At 41.7% G+C, this 18,553-nt stretch overlaps 1 protein-coding gene across 1 annotated transcript in view; it reads right to left on the bottom strand.

Annotated features, from left to right (window-relative positions):
• cacna2d3a (calcium channel, voltage-dependent, alpha 2/delta subunit 3a) overlaps positions 1 to 18,553 on the bottom strand; it is a 487,702-nt gene that overhangs the window by 198,708 nt on the left and 270,441 nt on the right. The window contains exons 10-11 of the mRNA XM_052094087.1: positions 11,060 to 11,149; positions 10,725 to 10,838 (exon numbers count right to left, since the gene is read on the bottom strand). Coding sequence (XP_051950047.1) covers positions 10,725 to 10,838; positions 11,060 to 11,149 — 204 coding nt within the window. The remainder of the gene's footprint in view (positions 1 to 10,724; positions 10,839 to 11,059; positions 11,150 to 18,553) is intronic.

Raw genomic sequence — 18,553 nt, 5'->3', positions numbered from 1 at the left:
AAGACAATTTGGATCACGCAGACTGGGAGATGTTCCGGTCCGCCTCTGATGACGACATCAAGGTTTACACTGATAGCGTAACAGTATTTACACTGACAACGAGGTTTACACTGATAGCGTAACGTGTTTCATCAGGAACTGCATAGAGGACGTTGTTCCGACCATAACAATACGGATCTACGGGTTACGGCGATGTTCACATGGCACTTAATGAGCGGACCTCCGCTTTTAATTCCGGGAACACGGAGGAGCATAAGCAAGCCAGTTATGCCCTCCGTAACTCTATCAGAGCAGCCAAATGCCAGTATAGGCACAAAATTGAAGGACAGTTCAACACCACCGACTCTAGAAGTATGTGGGAGGGAATTATCATCATCACGGACTACAAAGGGAATAAAAACTCTGCCGTGAACACCGCTGCCTCTCTCCCAGATGAGCTTAATACATTTTATGCTCGTTTCGAGGACAATAACACCGCCCTCGTGGAGAGAGCACTCGCGGCCGATGCTACAGAGGATGGTTCACTCTCCGTCTCTGTTGTGGATGTAACCCGATCCTTCCGATGGGTGAACATCTATAAAGCCGCGGGTCCAGATGGCATTCCGGGCCGCGTCATCAGAGCGTGCGCGAACCAACTGGCTGGTGTTTTTACGGACATTTTCAACCTGTCCCTCTCCCTGTCTGTAGTCCCCACATGCTTCAAATGTGCCTGTACAAAAGCAATCAAAAATCACTTGTTTAAATGACTGGCATCCTGTTGCTCTGACCCCATCATCAGCAAATGCTTTGAGAGGCTAATCAGACATCACATCTGCTCTGTGTTGCCCACCTCTTTGGACCCACTGCAGTTTGCCTACCGCAACAACCGCTCCACTGATGATGCCATTGCATCTACAATACACACTGCGCTCTCCCACCTGGAAAAAAGGAACACATATGTGAGAATGCTGTTTGTAGACTACAGCTCAGCATTCAACACCATAGTGCACTCCAAGCTTGATGAGAAACTCCGGGCTCTGGGCTTAAACAGCTAGCTGTGCAGCTGGATCCTGGACTTCCTGTTAGGTAGACGTCAGGTGGTTAGAATGGGCAGCAACATCTCCTCATCACTGACCCTCAACACTGGAGCCCCGCAGGGCTGTATTCTCAGCCCACTCCTGTATTCCCTATACACACATGACTGTGTGGCAACACATAGCTCCAATGCCATCATTAAGTTTGCTGACGATACAACGGTGGTAGGTCTGATCGCTGACAATGATGAAACACCCTACAGAGAGGAGGTGCACACTCTGATATGCTGGTGTCAGGAGCACAACCTCTCCCTCAACATCAGTAAAACCAAAGAGCAGGTAGTGGACTTCACGAAGAAAGACAGAAAACACAGCCCCATCACCATTAATGGGGAAACCGGTGGAGAGAGTCAGCAGCTTCAAGTTCCTCGGTGTCCACATTACTGAGGAGCTCACATGGTCCGTCCACACTGAGGCCGTTGTGAAGAAGGCTCACCAGCGCCTCTTCTTCCTGAGATGGCTGAGGAAATTTGGAATGAACCACCACATCCCCACACGGGAGATTATTCTGAAGATTGCCTCTGCAACACTACATGCTGAGATGTTGAGCAGAGGCACTGCTTCCGGATATCACATTTCATTGTCTACCAGAACTAATACAAAGTGATGCCCACATGATGTCCTGTCTAATGGCCTTATGAGATCCATGTCAATTCTTTCAAAAGGGACTTCGAATAGTGGTAGAGGGCACAATGGTGCTTTTGGGGCTGCCGGTGGATTCACCAGCTGACATTCACAGCATGCTGCACAGCACTTGCGCCCATCCCCGTGAATGCCAAACCAACAGAAATGGGCCATTATACGGTTCAGTGTTTTTCCCTGTCCCAAGTGTCCCACCATCGGATTATTATGAGCTGCCTGGAATAACATTTCCAGATGGGTCTTTGGCACCAACAACTGGGTTGTATTTTACTTTGTCTGAGTGTCCTGTGTCACTCGATACAACCAATCCTTAATGACTGCAAAATATGGATATGCGAGTGCAATGTCTGGCTGAAGGCATTGACCATTAATCACTTTCACCTGATCAAAGGCGTGCCCAATGGTCTCATCTTGCAACTGCTCCAGAGGAAAATCCCTAACCACAGCCTCGACTCTAAGCTTTTTACCCCGGAATTGAATGTTGAGGGTAACCAAAGGATAATCATGAACATCCCCATGCACATACCTTACCTCCTGCCTCCTATTTGTGCCCAATGCCTCGTTTTGAATCAAACGTTGGTGAATTGTGGTTTGATTACAACCAGAATCCACCAATGCTTGATATGTACCCCCTTAATCTTCACAGGTATTTTTTATGCTCCAGCTCGATCGGGGGCAGCCTGTTGCAAGTCAGTAACCAGGACCAACCTTTCCAGCTCCTTTACTAAACATTATGGCAGCCACTTTCAAATCTTAGCAGTTTCTTTTTAAACAAGTCCAAAAAGGACTCTGGTTCATCTTCTGCCCCAATTTTCATGAGGGCGAATGGAGGCACGGTGGCAGCTGTGTCCAGGGTCGGGGCTTTTTCCTAGCGTAGTAAGCTCCGCTTGAGCCTGGAGAATCTCGTGGAAGCGACGTTCCTGACCTTTACGAAGCTTAAGCAGGGCTTGATGTTGGGTATGCTGCATGTTGGCGAGGGATTCGATTTCTGCACCAGTGCAACACGGTTTGTGGTTATAGGAGTCAGCAGAATCATTCCACGTGGGATTTATTTACAACAAACAAAGATACATTTTTTACATAAATTATATAAAATACTGCTTTCCAGCAAAGTCTTCAAACACAATAATATGAAGACATACACAGAACATGCATGCCAGTCTCTCTCTTCCCGCCTCTGATGTTCTTTCCCTCTCCTCAGCATTTCTGCAAAGAGATACAGCTGTTAATCATCAAGAGTGCACTCAGGTGTGAACCCTTACCGCTCTCTCTCTATCTTTCCGGAAGAACGCTCAACCATGCCCCCACCTCCACAGGCCCAAAGGACGATTCTGCTTTAATGTCCACGACACCTTTGAATTTGAGTGACTATGTCAGGTATTCTCAAGAGTGACCCGGAGCACAGCCAAAAGAATGACAGGAAGAAACATATCCATATTTAAGGTCATGGTTGCATCTATGGCCTGCACAGATATGAAACGGAGTACAAAGCCCACACAAATTGTATATCATGGCTGACTTCTCCAATTGTTTTACTTGTAACATCAATGTCTACACTGGTACACACAAACAGCAGGTCTTTTTGACCATTTGGAAAGGAGTTGAGCTATGACACAGTTGGAGAGCTCCTCCATAAGAACTGCTCTCTTTCTTTACGAAAAGCACTTTGGGACATATGGCATTGTTTGTGAGATCTGCCTGGCTTTGCAAAGACCATTGAAAATGCAATGCCAAAAAAAGTTGACAGAGCTTTTATTTGGATCATGGGATAGGGAAAAGGAAGCTTGACTACTCTTGAGAAACTGTGTCCTACAATGAGAATTATTATTATTTTTTTTAATACGTATTGAATTGGATTCACAGGGATTATAATTTTTATGATTGCAAACTTGTCCTCTTTTGTGACACACTCGAATAGGAATAAAGATAAAGTAAACACAGCGTAAGCAGACAGGACAAACATTTTCTATCTCAAAATATCCGATCTGTACGATGTATAAATGCAGCCTAATATACCTGCTGCTGTCTGTTATAGGCATATCGTTAATCAATCAAATCAAATCACTTTATTGTCACACAATCATATACACAAGTGCAACAGTGGGTGAAAGTCTTGTGTGCAGTTCCGAGAAACATAGCAGTCATGACAGTGATGAGACATATACCAATTTACAATAAACAACATATTTACACAACCCAATTTACATATCAAATGTACACTAATTACGCAACACAATAATAATAATATACAATGTACAGTAAACAATACACACAATATAGAATGCACATACAATAGAAATAAAAAGTATATATATATATATATATATAAAAAGATCCCGCCTGCCTGATGGTAGAAGTGAGAGCAGCCCATGACTCGGGTGGCTGGAGTCTCTGATGATCCTCAGAGCTTTTTTCATACACTGCAAAGATGTCCTGGAGGGAGGGAAACTCACCTCCGATGATGTGTCTGGCAGTTCACACCACCCTTTGCAGGTCTTTGTGGTTGTGGGCAGTGCTATTGCTGTACCAGGTGGTGATGCAGCCAGTCAGGATGCTCTCTACAGTGCTGGTGTAGAACCGTGTGAGGATGTGGTGGTTCATTCCAAACGACCTCAGCCATCTCAGGAAGAAGAGGCACTGGTGAGACTTATTCACAATGACCTCAGTGTGGAAGGACCATGTGAGTTCCTCAGTGATGTGGACACCAAGGAACTTGAAGCTGCTGACTCTCTCCACCGGTGCTCCATTAATGGTGATGGGGCTGTGTTCTCTGTCTTTCCTCCTGAAGTCCACTACAAGCTCCTTGGTCTTACTGACGTTGAGGGAGAGGTTGTGCTCCTGACACCAGCATGTCAGAGTGTTCACCTCCTCTCTTGTAGGCTGTTTCATCATTGAAAAATTAAAAAGGGGATCCATAGTTAAAAAACTACTGTTCTAGAGACACCCCTATCGCCCAAGTCCAGGAAGAAATCACGCTCCTTGTGGAATGAGCCTTAACACCTATGGGCCACTGCATGTCTTGCTAATTGTAAGCTAGGCAATGGAATCAACAACCCAGTGAGAAAGCTTGGAGATGGCCAAACATTTTGCACCCTCAAAGCACACAAAGAACTAAACTGACAGCCTTCGATCAACAATTATGCACAGTGCCCTTACTGGACAAATCATGTGTAGCCTCTTAGCCTCATCTGACTCAAACAGAGGAGGGGAGAATGCTTGCAAAGTGACAACCTGAGCCCTGAAGGCAGTGGACAAAACATTGGGCACATAATATGGTTTTGAGCACTGGCTGCAATAAACCTTGAGTGTCTGATGAGCCCCGTTCAAGGGCCAGACATGGAGTCCCCACAGCTCCGTCTGGTGATGCCAGATTGTGCCTCGATTTATTGAGAGCAGATCTCTTCTAAAAGGAATTGTCATCCATCAGCTCTACCAGTTCCAGAAAACCAAGGGTGGATGGGTCAATCTGGCACAACCAACAGCATAGTTTCCTTGTCTTTCCAAACCTTGCACAACACTTAGTGTAGCAAGTGAAAAGGAGGGAACCCATATTTGTGTTTTGCTGGCCATTTGTGAGGTAGGGCGTCCACACCCAGTGAAGCTTGAATCATGGAGTACCAAAGGTGACAAACAGGTCCAGAAAAGAGGTCTATAATTTGTGTTGGAACATGGCAGCCTTCTGACACACTGTCAACGTCAATACATGCATTCACAAGACTGGAATTGTGTCCTCGTTCCAGGCATAAAATGGCAGGGAGAGCAAGAGAACTGTTTTGGGGATAAGGAAGTGTTTTCTGGGCCACCCTGAAGAAGAGCACGAGTGAATCGGCACTCATAGCATCACCAAGAGTCCCTGTTGCAACAAAGGAGTATCGAGCTAAAAAGCCTTTTCTTTTTCATATATCTCTGACAAATTCAGTCAGAAGTGACGCTCACTGGTTTAGGAAATCTGCCTAGCATTCTCCACCAATATATGAAGGATTATAACAAATGATCAGTTTAGAAAACTGATTATAAATATTCTCTACCATTAAATGTAAGACCTCAGGCTTGACTTGCCCATGTGGGGGACTTGTAGGGGATTTAGCAACAATGGGGCTTCTGTCAGCATTATTCTCCATTATCAAGTCAAGTCAAGTCAAGTGTCAAGTGGTTTTTATTGTCGTTTCAACCATATACAGTTAGTACAGTACACAGCAAAACGAGACAACGTTCCTCCAGGACCATGGTGCTACATAAAAACAACAAAGGACCAACATAGGACCACATGAGACTACACAACGAAATAAAATACCTATATATACCTATATAAAGTGCACGTGCAAACATGTGCAAAAAGTACAGGACAGTACAACAAATTACTGACAATGAACAGGACAATAGACAGTGCAGCGCCGACCAGTACTCAGTAGTGCAAAAAGATGACAGTTTCTAAAAATGTAAACATAACATACTATGAGATAATGTTCTATGCACATAGCAGTTATTGAGGTAGCAGACAGTTATAAAGTGACAGTTATTAAAGTGCAACTCAGGACACGTGTGTGTCAAACCAGTCTCTGAGTATTGAGGAGTCTGATGGCTTGGGGGAAGAAGCTGTTACACAGTCTGGCCGTGAGGGCCCGAATGCTTCGGTACCTCTTGCCAGACGGGAGGAGGGTAAAGAGTTTGTGTGAGGGGTGTGTGGGGTCGTCCACAATGCTGGTTGCTTTGCGGATACAGTGTTTTTTGAAAATGTCTTTGATGGAGGGAAGAGAGACCCCAATGATCTTCTCAGCTGTCCTCACTATCCTCTGCAGGGCTTTGCGGTCCGAAACGGTGCAAGTCCCAAACCAGGCAGTGATGCAGCTGCTCAGGATGCTCTCAATAGTCCCTCTATAGAATGTAGTGAGGATGGGGGTTGGGAGATGTGCTTTCCTCAGCCTTCGAAGAAAGTAGAGACGCTGCTGGGCTTTCTTGGTGATAGAGCTGGTGTTGAGGGACCAGGTGAGGTTCTCCGCCAGGTGAACACCAAGAAATTTGGTGCTCTTGACGATCTCCACAGAGGAGCCGTCGATGTTCAGCGGAGTGTGTTCACCTTGTGCTCTCCTAAAGTCAACAACCATCTCTTTTGTTTTGTCGACATTCAGGGACAGGTTGTTGGCTCTACACCAGTTCGTCAGCCGCTGCACCTCCTCTCTGTATGCTGACTCGTTGTTCTTGCTGATGAGACCCACCACGGTCGTGTCATCGGCGAACTTGATGATGTGATTCGAGCTGTGCATTGCTGCACAGTCGTGAGTCAGCAGAGTGAACAGCAGTGGACTGAGCACACAGCCCTGGGGGGCCCCAGTGTTCAGTGTGGTGGTGGTGGAGATGCTGTTCCCGATCCGGACTGACTGAGGTCTCCCAGTCAGGAAGTCCAGGATCCAGTTGCAGAGGGAGGTGTCCAGGCCCAGCAGGTTCAGCTTTCCAATCAGGTGCTGGGGAATGATTGTGTTGAATGCTGAGCTGAAATCTATGAACAGCATTCGAACGTATGAGTCCTTATTGTCTAGGTGGGTGAGGGCCAGATGGAGGGTTGTGGTGATGGCATCGTCCGTTGAACGGTTTGAACGATACGCAAACTGCAGTGGGTCTAGTGAGGGGGGCAGCTGGGTCTTAATCTGCCTCATGACGAGACTCTCGAAGCACTTCATGATGATGGGTGTAAGTGCGACGGGGCGGTAGTCGTTGAGGCAGGACACTGAAGACTTCTTTGGCATGGGGATGATGGTGGTGGCCTTGAAGCACGTTGGAACAACGGCGCTGCTCAGAGAGATGTTGAAGATGTCGGTAAGAACATCTGCGAGCTGGTCTGCACATCCTCTGAGCACTCTGCCAGGAATGTTGTCTGGTCCAGCAGCCTTCCGTGGGTTGACTCTACGTAGAGTTTTCCTCACATCTGCCGTGGTAAGACAGAGCACCTGGTCGTTGAGAGGAGGGGTGGACTTCCTCGCCATCACGTCATTCTGCACTTCAAACCGAGCATAGAAGTCGTTCAGCGCATCTGGAAGGGAGGCATCTTTGTCACAGGCAACTGATGTTGTTCTGTAGTTGGTGATGGCCTGGATGCCCTGCCACATGCGCCGCGTGTCACCGCTGTCCTGGAAGTGACTGTGGATACTCTGGGCGTGTGCGCGCTTTGCCTCTCTGATTGCCCGTGACAGTTTGGCCCTAGCTGTTCTTAGGGCTGCCTTATCGCCTGCTCTGAAGGCGGAGTCTCGGGACCTCAGCAGCGTGCGCACCTCCGCAGTCATCCACGGCTTCTGGTTGGAGCGTGTGGTGATGGTCTTGGAGAAAGTGACATCATCAATGCACTTGCTGATGTAGCTGGTCACTGATGCTGTGTATTCCTCCAAGTTGGTAGAATCGCCATATGTTGCAGCCTCCCTGAACATGTGCCAGTCAGTACACTCAAAACAGTCCTGAAGAGCAGAGATGGCTCCTGCTGGCCAGGTTTTCACCTGCTTCTGAAGCGGTTTTGTGCGTCTGACGAGCGGTCTGTATGCTGGAATTAACATAACAGAGATGTGGTCTGAGTAGCCGAGGTGGGGGCGGGGCTCCGCCCGGTACGCGCCTGGGATGTTTGTGTAAACAAGATCAAGCGCGTTCGCCCCTCTCGTTGCAAAGTCCACATACTGATGGAATTTAGGGAGCACTGTCTTGAGATTTGCATGGTTGAAATCTCCGGCGACAATAAACAGTCCGTCGGGGTGAGCGTTCTGCAGTTCGCTCATAGCCCCATACAGTTCACAGAGCGCTTCCTTAGCGTTAGCGCTGGGGGAATGTAAACTCCGGTTATGCAAACAGTGGTGAATTCCCGTGGTAGATAAAAAGGTCTGCATCTAACAGTCACAAGCTCCAACAGCGATGAACAGTAACTAGAGACTAGCATAGAGTTCTTGCACCATTCCGTGTTGATGTAAACACACAAGCCACCACCGCGAGTCTTACCGCAGAGAGCTGTATTTCTGTCGGCACGAAACGAGGCGAGCCCGTCTAGCTGAATGGCGGCATCCGGAACTCTGTCGCTGAGCCACGTCTCCGTGAAAACAAAGACGCAGCAGTCTCTAAACTCACGCTGCGTAGCCTGCTGGAGTCGGATATAGTCCAATTTATTGTCCAGGGAGCAAACATTTGAGAGCAGGATAGACGGGAGAGCCGGCCGGCTAGGGTTTGTTTTTAGCCTAGCATGGACCCCCGCCCTCTTTCCGCGCTTCGCTTTCTCGCACACCGCTTACGACGTCCTCTCCCCGGCCACCGGCATCAGGCGACGCCGAGGGCTGGAGGCCTGGTCTCCGCAGCAAGCCGAGTACGCGTAGCGCCTCCTGCAGGTCATCATGCAGCTTGGTTTTTGCATGAGTCTTATATTTGAGTAGTGTCTGGCGATGGTAGACACGAACACTGGTTGCTCCGATGTCCATGTGTTGCAAAAGTCGGGCTTTTTTAACAAAAATAGCACCACTGTGGATCCGGAGTGGCCGCTGCGTTCTACCGCACCGCCATCTTGGATCGAACACATTATGTAATAATGTAATGAATTTAGCTCAAGTAATGAATTATTAATGAAAATTAATGGAAAATTAATGGAAATGAATGGAAATTATCTGTAATCAGAATCTGTGTGTTCAGTCCAGACCATTGTCTGACCAATCCTTAATACTTAATTTCAAATGCCTGGATTTGAGGTCAGATTTCTCAAATTACATATCAAAGCACCAGATTTCCTTGGGTTTGGTTCAAGGAGGTCTTTGATGAGTTTGATGGTCTTGAAGCTCCGATGCAGCGTCGATTTCAGAGGAAATTGATTATGCATGCTGTAATGATGATGGAAAATCAATGAATTCCAGGAGATGGCTTCTAGAGATTTCACAGACTTAGAAAGAGGACAACTGCGAGGGACATCATGGAATCAAGGGAGTTTCCCTTGGAAACTAACATGGTGGTTACATGAAAGCTCGTCTTGCTGGAACTTTTCCAGAGAGGAGAAGAATACTGTTTGTTAAGGCAGGGAGATTTTGAGTTGAGCTTGGTCGCACCTTAAAGGTGTCTTGAGCCAATCAGAAGTGTCTTTTGCTGTCACATGGTCACCTTTTTCCCCTCCTTCTTCAAAAGTGATATTTGAGCATTGTTCTAGGCTCCTGCTCGCAAAAGGCAATGTTTTATTCATACATTTGAAAATCCTGATCAAGAAAAGAGTGTCATCAAATTGCTTATAATTACAGTTCTGAATATGAATATAGACAACAAAATATCATATATTTTGTAACAGACAAATGCTGTAACAGTGATTACTCATATAGCCCGGCTCCTAGAGAATATGCATTTCTATTGTACTGCATTTATTAAGCTTTAGTTATAATTCTGCTCTGTTCTGTTTTCCAAGTCTCCTTGTAGGCACTGCATTCCAGAAAGGTCTGTTGTAGGTCATGTAGCCTTGTTGAAATAAATATGACCTGTTTGTTCTCTTCACATGGGAATGTGAATTTTTGTTAATGAGGTGCCTCATAGCAAACAACTTCCACAGAAATGGACAACACAAGTAAAGAGGACCTACAATTCAATACACCTACTAAGTATTATAATTATTTATGGTTCTGATAAGAAATGTTATGTCTCAAATTTCTGTTGTCAGGCAGTCGGATGAATATCATGTTTGAAATAGTTTATGTAATCTTCCTATGTTTGTACCAATCAGAATGTTAGAAAATTTGTGATGTAAAATGGTTTTGCATTTGCCTATAAATCCTAGTATTTCTGTATTTAGGTAACAAGAGATCATGACCCTGAAGAAAAAAAATTCTGTTTGTATTGCATATATTCTGTTTAAACTGCAACAACATCTGCACACACACACACACACACACACACACCCCCGCTATGGCATACTCAGTGTTATTTGTATGAATCATACAACAAGATGAAGGAAGCTGAGGTGTTAAATTAGGTCAGCTGACCTGGTGTGTAGCTTATATCTACTCATCTTACCTTTCTATCCGGCCAGTTGTATTTTGCAAAGACAGCATCATATGTGTCCACTGCTCCATCAGTCACCAACATGATGGCCTGACTGCACACACTGCCTCGACCTGTGTCATTGAACTGAAGACACACCCATATTACACTCAAATGACCCAGCTGTAATTATATGTCTTTCATGCATATGTCAACACATGACACTTTTATGTTGCATGAAGATTTGCATATCAATGGCTTTCAAGAACACTTAATGAAAATTAACATCAGAGCAAACAAACATAAATTGCATCTCCCTGTGTGTGTGTGTGTGTGTGTGTGTGTGTGTGTGTGTGTGTGTAACTCACATTACTGAGAAGTTGAAATGCTTCAGTCAGAGCTACATCCAGCATGCCCATACCTTTAGCAAACAGATGCTCAAGACGCCCTCGGAAATGCTGTTGAAAATTACAGACACAACAATCAAAATTAAGAAACTCTCAAATTTTGATTTACACCGATCAGACACAACATTAAAACCACCTGCCTACTATTGTGAAGGTCCCCCTCGTGCCACCAAAAAAGTTCCAACCTGCATCTCAGAATAGCATTCTTACCGAAGATTTGTCAGTTCGAACTAGTCTGGCCATTCTCTGTTGACCTCTCTCATCAACAAGGCATTTCTGTCCACAGAACTGCCACTCACTGGATGTTTTTTTTTTGCACTATTATTTTATTTCCATATCAATCTACACTCCATGCCCCATAATAACAAAGCAAAAACCAGATTTTTGATAACTTTGCAAATGTATTAAAAATAAAAACTGAAATATCACATTGACATAAGTATTCAGACCCTTTGCTATGACACTTGAAATTTAGCTCAGGTGCATCCCATTTCTATGGATCTATGGATCCACCTGTGGCAAATTCAATAGATTGGACATGAATGTGTGAATCGTGTGATACATTAACATAGACATTTCAAGAAATGGAATGAGAATATGATGTCATATCATAATTAATGTTACACTTGAGAAGTGTCTTGACTTGTGAATCCTGAAAATCTGAAAATGTCCTGATCAGCTTTAACTCTGAGTACCCCTTTCCCACTTCCTGCTCATGGTGGATGCAACAGTTGGACACGTGGCCTGGAAAAATTTATATTTTTAATATTTTAAACAAACAATGTATAAGTCTCTGTGGTTACAGTATCAACTTGCCAACTCTGTCATTCTCATTATTATAATTTCTGTTAAAATTGTGGGATAAATTTTGGCATTTTTGTTTAGTTTACTTTATAGAGGCATCTTCAACTGAGGGGGAAAAATGGCTCCAGTGTACAACACATGGTTAGGATGGAAAAATATTCAATTTAGTCAACTCCGTCAGAATTTTTTATATATATATATATATATATATATATATATATATATATATATATATATATATATATATATATATATATATACACATATACACATATACACATAAATTCTGACGGAGTTGACTAAATTGAATATTTTTCCATCCTAACTATGTGTCTCTCTCTCTAGAGAGAGAGAGAGAGAGAGAGAGAGAGAAAATGTATTTTATCACTTAACTCCTTTACTGAACAATATTATTAGATATTTAAAACTTTACACTTGTTGGATGAATCAAATTAAAATAGCACACTTTTTGGTGTGTCTGATGGAGTTGACACAAATGACAGTAAGTTATGAAGTGAATAAATGTCAATTTTCAGAAGAAAAAATAAGCTTTTTTATAAAAACCTGTTCCCTTACATCGTTCGTTAGCTAAGACCTTTGTCTACAAATTTAAACATTTCAAATGAATTTAGTATAAAAAAAAATAGAAACTCTTCTCTTTGTAATAGAAACTTTTAAACATGTTTCGTCACTTATCTCAAGAATCAGTGATCACAAAGTATACTCAGGACATTACTGATGTAAAAACAGCATCATCACTATTTGAAAAAGTCATTTTTTATCAAATCTGATGAAAAGCTATTTGGTTCGTTAAATGAAGTTTAACATTGTTTTGTGTTTGTTTTTGAGTTGCCACAGTATGCAATAGATTGGCATGTCTTAAGGTCAATATTAGGTTAAAAATGGCAAAAAAGAAACAGCTTTCTCTAGAAACGTGTTGGTCAATCATTGTTTTGAGGTATGAAGGCTATACAATGCTTAAATTGCCCAAAAAACTGAAGATCCAATGGTGTACACTACAATTTTCAGAAAGAAATGTGGAAGCCCAAATGTACAACTAAACAAGAGGATAAGTACATCAGAGTCTCTAGTTTGAGAAATAGGCACCTCACATGTCCTCAGCTGACATTTTGGAAAAAAATATTTGATCTCCGTGATCTGGAGCGTGGCATGATTGTTGGTGCCATGTGGGCTGGTTTGAGTATTTCTGTAACTGCTGATCTCCTGGGATTTTCATGCACAACAGTCTCTAGAGTTTACTCAGAATGGTGCCAAAACAAAAACATCCAGTGAGTGGCAGTTCTGTGAACAGAAATGCCTTGTTGATGAGAGAGGTCTGTTGAGAGTGGCCAGACTAGTTAGAACTGACAAAGTCTTCGGCTACTCAGATAACTGCTCTGTACAATTGTGGTGAGAAGAATATCATCTCATAATGCTATTCTTAGATGCGGGATGGCGCTGTTTCGGTGGCATGAAGGGGACCCACACAATCTTAGTCAGGTGGTTTTTAATGTTGTGGCTGATTGGTGTATACTGTACACATATTTTGTCTTTCTGTGTATTTCTATAAATATTTATATTTTCTATTTGCTTTTTATTTTTATTAAAAAAAAATGTTTTTATCTCTGTCTTGTTGTTCTATTGTTTGTGCACTGCAAGCTTCTGTCACTAAGACAAATTCCTTGTATGTGAAAGCATACTTGGCAATAAATCTCATTCTTATTCTGAATACCATCCCAACAGTGAAGCATGGTGGTAGCATCATGCTGTGGGGGTGTTTTTCAGCAACAGGGACTGAAGGATTGGTCAGGGTTGAAGGAAAACTGAACACAGCAAAATACAGAGATGTCCTTAATGAAAACCTTGTCCAGAGTGCTCAGGACCTCAGACTGGACCAAAATTTCACCTTCCAACAGGTCAATGACCCTAAGCACACAGCCAAGACAATGCAAGTGTGGCTTAGAGACATCTCTGTTGAGTGGCCTTGAGTGGCCCAGCCAGAGACTTGAACCCAATCGAACATCTCTGAAGAGACCTGAAAATGGATGTCCACCGACAGTCCCCATCAAGCCTGACAGCTTGAGAGGATCTGCAGGGAAGAATGGCCGAAAATCCCCAAATCCAGGTGTGCAAAGCTTGTCGCATCATACCCAAGAAAGACTTCAGGCTGTAATCGCTGCCAAAGGTGCTTCAAGTACTGATTTAATTGTCTGAATACTTAGGTCAATGTGATATTTTTGTTTTTTCTTTTTAATAAATGTGCAAAGTTATCAAAAATATGGTTTTTGCTTTGTCAATATGGGGTATGGAGTGTAGATTGATGTGAAAAAAAAAAATTATTTAAAGCTTTTTAGCATAAGGCTACCCCCACCTCCAGGGACCACTGTGTACAATTGTAGGGAGCAAGTGAGTTTTTCTTTTGTATTTGTATTATTTTCAAATATATTGTCTGTATTTATGTTCAATCTCAGTTATGTCTTGTTATTAAAAATTAGAAATGTTGTTCCCGTTATTGTTCATAAGTTAAAAGAAAATAATGTTATAGTAGCAAAACTTTTCTTCGGGTATTTGTTTGGGGTGGGACACCTCCAGGGTTTTCCTTGTGCGGCATGCGATAGCCTCAGTCTACGTGCGAGGCGGATGAGCATATGCACTGTTGCTTTTCTCTGTGAATCTCTGGTAAGATGATATTTTTTGTCTAAATATATACTGATTGCTCAATAAGTGTGATTTAAGCGATGGCAGCATTTGATCGTGTTAGTGGTGATGTGTTTAATTGTAATTAGCGCTATGATGAATTTCATAAAAATCTAACTAATTAGCATCTTATGCTCAGTGTGTATTTGGAAGAGAGAGAAAAGATGATGCCCTGTTGATCCACTGATGATCTATCATTGTTACAGGTATGTTGGTTAATTGGTTATGCTTTATAAAAAAAAGAGATCTGGTTGAATGTTAATGAACGTATATTGTACGTAGTGTTATAAGGGAAAATAATTGTATTTAATGATTCATCCTGTGTGTGATGCACGTGGTGCGGCCTGCATGTAGACTGGTGTTAAATACATTGAATGTTTAATTTGGATTTATGTACAGTATATGAATAGTATTATTATTATTGTTTCTTTATTTCATTATAGTATGCTATAACAAACATTTGAATAAATGCATATGTTAACGTAATCTAGGATATAATATTAACGTAATCTAGGATATCATATATTGTAATGTATTATAAAGTATTGAAATAAGAATATTAATGTGATGTTTCATAAGGAAGACAAGAAATGTAACTATTTATATTTATTGCTATATTATAGTTAATATTTTATTTAAAAAAAAAAAAATGTATAAATTGTTTTGCTAAAACATGCGATAGGTAGACTGAGACTGTGCGCGAGGCTGATGAGCATATGCACTGTTGCTTTTCTCTGTGTGTATTTGGAAGAGAGAGAGAAAAGCTGATGCCCTGTTGATCCACTGATGATCTTTCATTGTTACAGATTAAACAGGAGGATTAGATCTCCTCAAGTGGTTGTGCGATCTTTGTGTGTGAGGGTGTCCGATCCAGACATGCTACAATAGCATCTCAGAATGCACAACATATCAAACCTTAAGGCAGATGGGCTACAACAGCAGAAGACCACATTGGGCACTTTGAGGACCATAGTGTTCCTAATAAAGTACTCCGTTAGTGTATATATACACAGCATATGCCTTTCCAAAAGTGAACTACAGGTCAAAAAGGCAACACTTATCATTTGGTAGAAAAACATTTGGATAGAAACAAATATAGCTTTAAGTTTGAAAAGCCCATTTTACCCTAAGATTGTTTAGGTTATTAACAGCCCATATGTCACACTTTTCAGCAAATCTAAAACTTCATTCACACTGGTCCCAGGATATCACGGGATCAATGCCTGGGAGCAGTCTCTGTGAACGCAAGCCAGTGCCAGAAGGCCCACAAATTTGATCCCTGGATCAGACCCTAGTAACATTGCCTGGGTCAATCCCGGGACGTGTCTGAGTGAACAAAAGCAGAGCCGTGAAGGGTGTGTGTCATAGTGATGACATATTTATCATACAAAGGAGAAAGTTTGCATGCAGAATAGTTTCAACAGTTTCACTGCGTACCGTGGTTTAAAAAACATTCGACTGTTATAAACCGATGACTTTATTTTTTTTATTCATGGCATTGTGTGACTTTTTTCAACAAAAAAAATCAATTGGGTACATTTACAGCCTCACCAACCTGATGTGATAAAATAAGTGACTTTTTAATTCAGAATGTAGCACAATGAATATTGGAGCTTTATTTACCCCTCATATATGGTGCAGTTGAATGTTGCAGATGTAGGAATACTTAGGGTATTTAATAATATTTATAATAATTATGGTTACCAGTTTGTAATTGTTTGTAAATTGTGATGAAATATAAGTGTCGTCTCATTTAGGGAACACTCCAAACCTGAAACAGGGGAGAAATATGGCTTTGTGGTGTGTTCTTTGTCAAGTGTCAGAATTACTGCTATATCATACATGATAAAGTAAGTGTGTGTGTGTGTGTGTGTGTGTGTGTGTGTGTAGCCTACTGCAAATTAAAGAACTGACCTTGAACCTGCTTCGTTGACTCCTGACTCCTCCATTGCCCTGAACAAAGATCCTTGCTACAATTACTTTTATTGCCATACATTTTTTTTGTTTGTCTTCGATTTATTTTAATTCATGTAGATTAATTCAGTTGTTAGAGGGGGATTTTACGCTGTAATATGGTCATGTTACAAATGTCCCCGCACCGGTTACAGCATGCCCCATAGGCATTTTATTCTTAATTTCACTTTGATTTTTTCCAGGTAGATGGTGAAAAAAAGTACAAGACCACATATTTGTACCAGACGTGTAAAATTAATGTGAAAATTAAAATACAAAATTTAACCTAAAGTGTATTTACACAAACTTAAGAAAACTAAAAGTGTTAGTTTGTGCCCCGCTCTCCCCTACAATCTCCATGAATATAATTTTCGAAGATGAATGTGGGCCAAGTGAAAATACGGTGAATAGGCTAAAGTCCACTTACATAAGAAACACAACCAGATAGCTACACTTTTACCAGTTTTGAAATGACTCGATATAGCTTTTTAGCTCACCACAGCACTTGCAACCTTAGACAGGCAAACTGTTTGTTAATACATTTATTTTCTTAACCCAATAAAGGGACAGAACATAATGATAGGCCTACAGAAAATGTATTTATTGCTATTTTCCAACACATTAGGTTTGAAATGATACATATCGGTTTTCTCCAAAAATAGCTTTTATTTTACTGCTTGTAGAAATCATGATTGAAAAGATGGCATTTGCCTCAATGCTTAATCACAGTTCAATAGTTGGCATACAGTGTGTATATTACTAATTTGTTTTATTTGTAAAGTTTAAAAAATGCTTAAGGCATACAGAAAAAAAAATGGCAGAGCTGGTCCAAAACAAAACAAAAAAAAAAAAAAAAAAAAAAAACCACACCAGAAAATAAATGGCAGATGAATAATAATTTTTGATTGCAATAAATGCTAATGCCTGAAGCAAAAAAAAAAAATAGTTTTACCTTGTCTTCGTAGTCTTTATTTTTAGGAAGGTAGGCCTGTTTAGAATCAAACTAAATTAAAACTCGATTACTGAATCGAATGCACAACTTAACTGTTGCAGGGTAGTATCATAAAAAAAAAAAATTTAATATAATTTTCTATTATTTAATATTAATATAATTGCAATGCACATCAATACAATGAATTCATCTTTTCAATCTTTATTATTCTTGGGCTATCATGAAAATGTCATACAGGGACCAGGGCAGGGACGGACTGGGGCTAAAAAACAGCCCTGGACTTTCTCCCAAATAGGCCCATCATCCGGCCATTCGCCACTAGCCGCGCAACAGACACTAGTAAAACACGTAAAATATTCTGACTGACTGTTATTTAGACCGTTATTTACTTTATGGTTTCCATGGTGACGCGTCATTGCTTGTCACGTGACACACCGCAGCCACAACAGCACTGAATGAATGATGATATGCTTTATGCCGTTTTTCCTTTTTTATTAAAAATATTCACACATTTGTTAGCATGTTAGCATGAAATATCTGATATTCAGATTGTCAAATAAATGCAAGTGGGTGAGTTTTGTTGTCTAAACACCTTTATAACGATCGCGTTAGTTGAGCTGTGAGCGATGGGCGCCGTCATAGTGCCACAGTTCAGAGAATCGGATCTGTTGGATTTAGGCTACAACACGTTAATTCATCCACTTCTCCCAAAATACATGAAAGTAAGTGACCGGTGAACTGGGAGAAGAATAGAGTAAACTTTAAAGTTACTTTCACAATGTGTATCTGATTGATATGAATAAAACGTGTCTAATTATTATGGAAAGGAATATTATTGCCGTTTCCATAGACATCAGTGTGTATTTTACAAACGCTATGTCTCTCTAAATGTATTGTATTGTTTGTTTAGTACCTACGTATGTGAAATGAAATTATATGTCTGAAACCTAAAACCTAAAAGAAACATTATGTGGTTGAAAACACTGAAAACTAAGTTGTGATATGACAGCGCTGAGCGCGTCCGTCTCTGGCTCAGCGCCAGCCAACGC

The sequence above is a fragment of the Xyrauchen texanus genome, chromosome 27, assembly GCF_025860055.1.
Source record: "Xyrauchen texanus isolate HMW12.3.18 chromosome 27, RBS_HiC_50CHRs, whole genome shotgun sequence".
NCBI classification, from domain to species: Eukaryota; Metazoa; Chordata; class Actinopteri; order Cypriniformes; family Catostomidae; genus Xyrauchen; species Xyrauchen texanus.
This window is presented reverse-complemented; position numbering and strand designations above follow the sequence as displayed.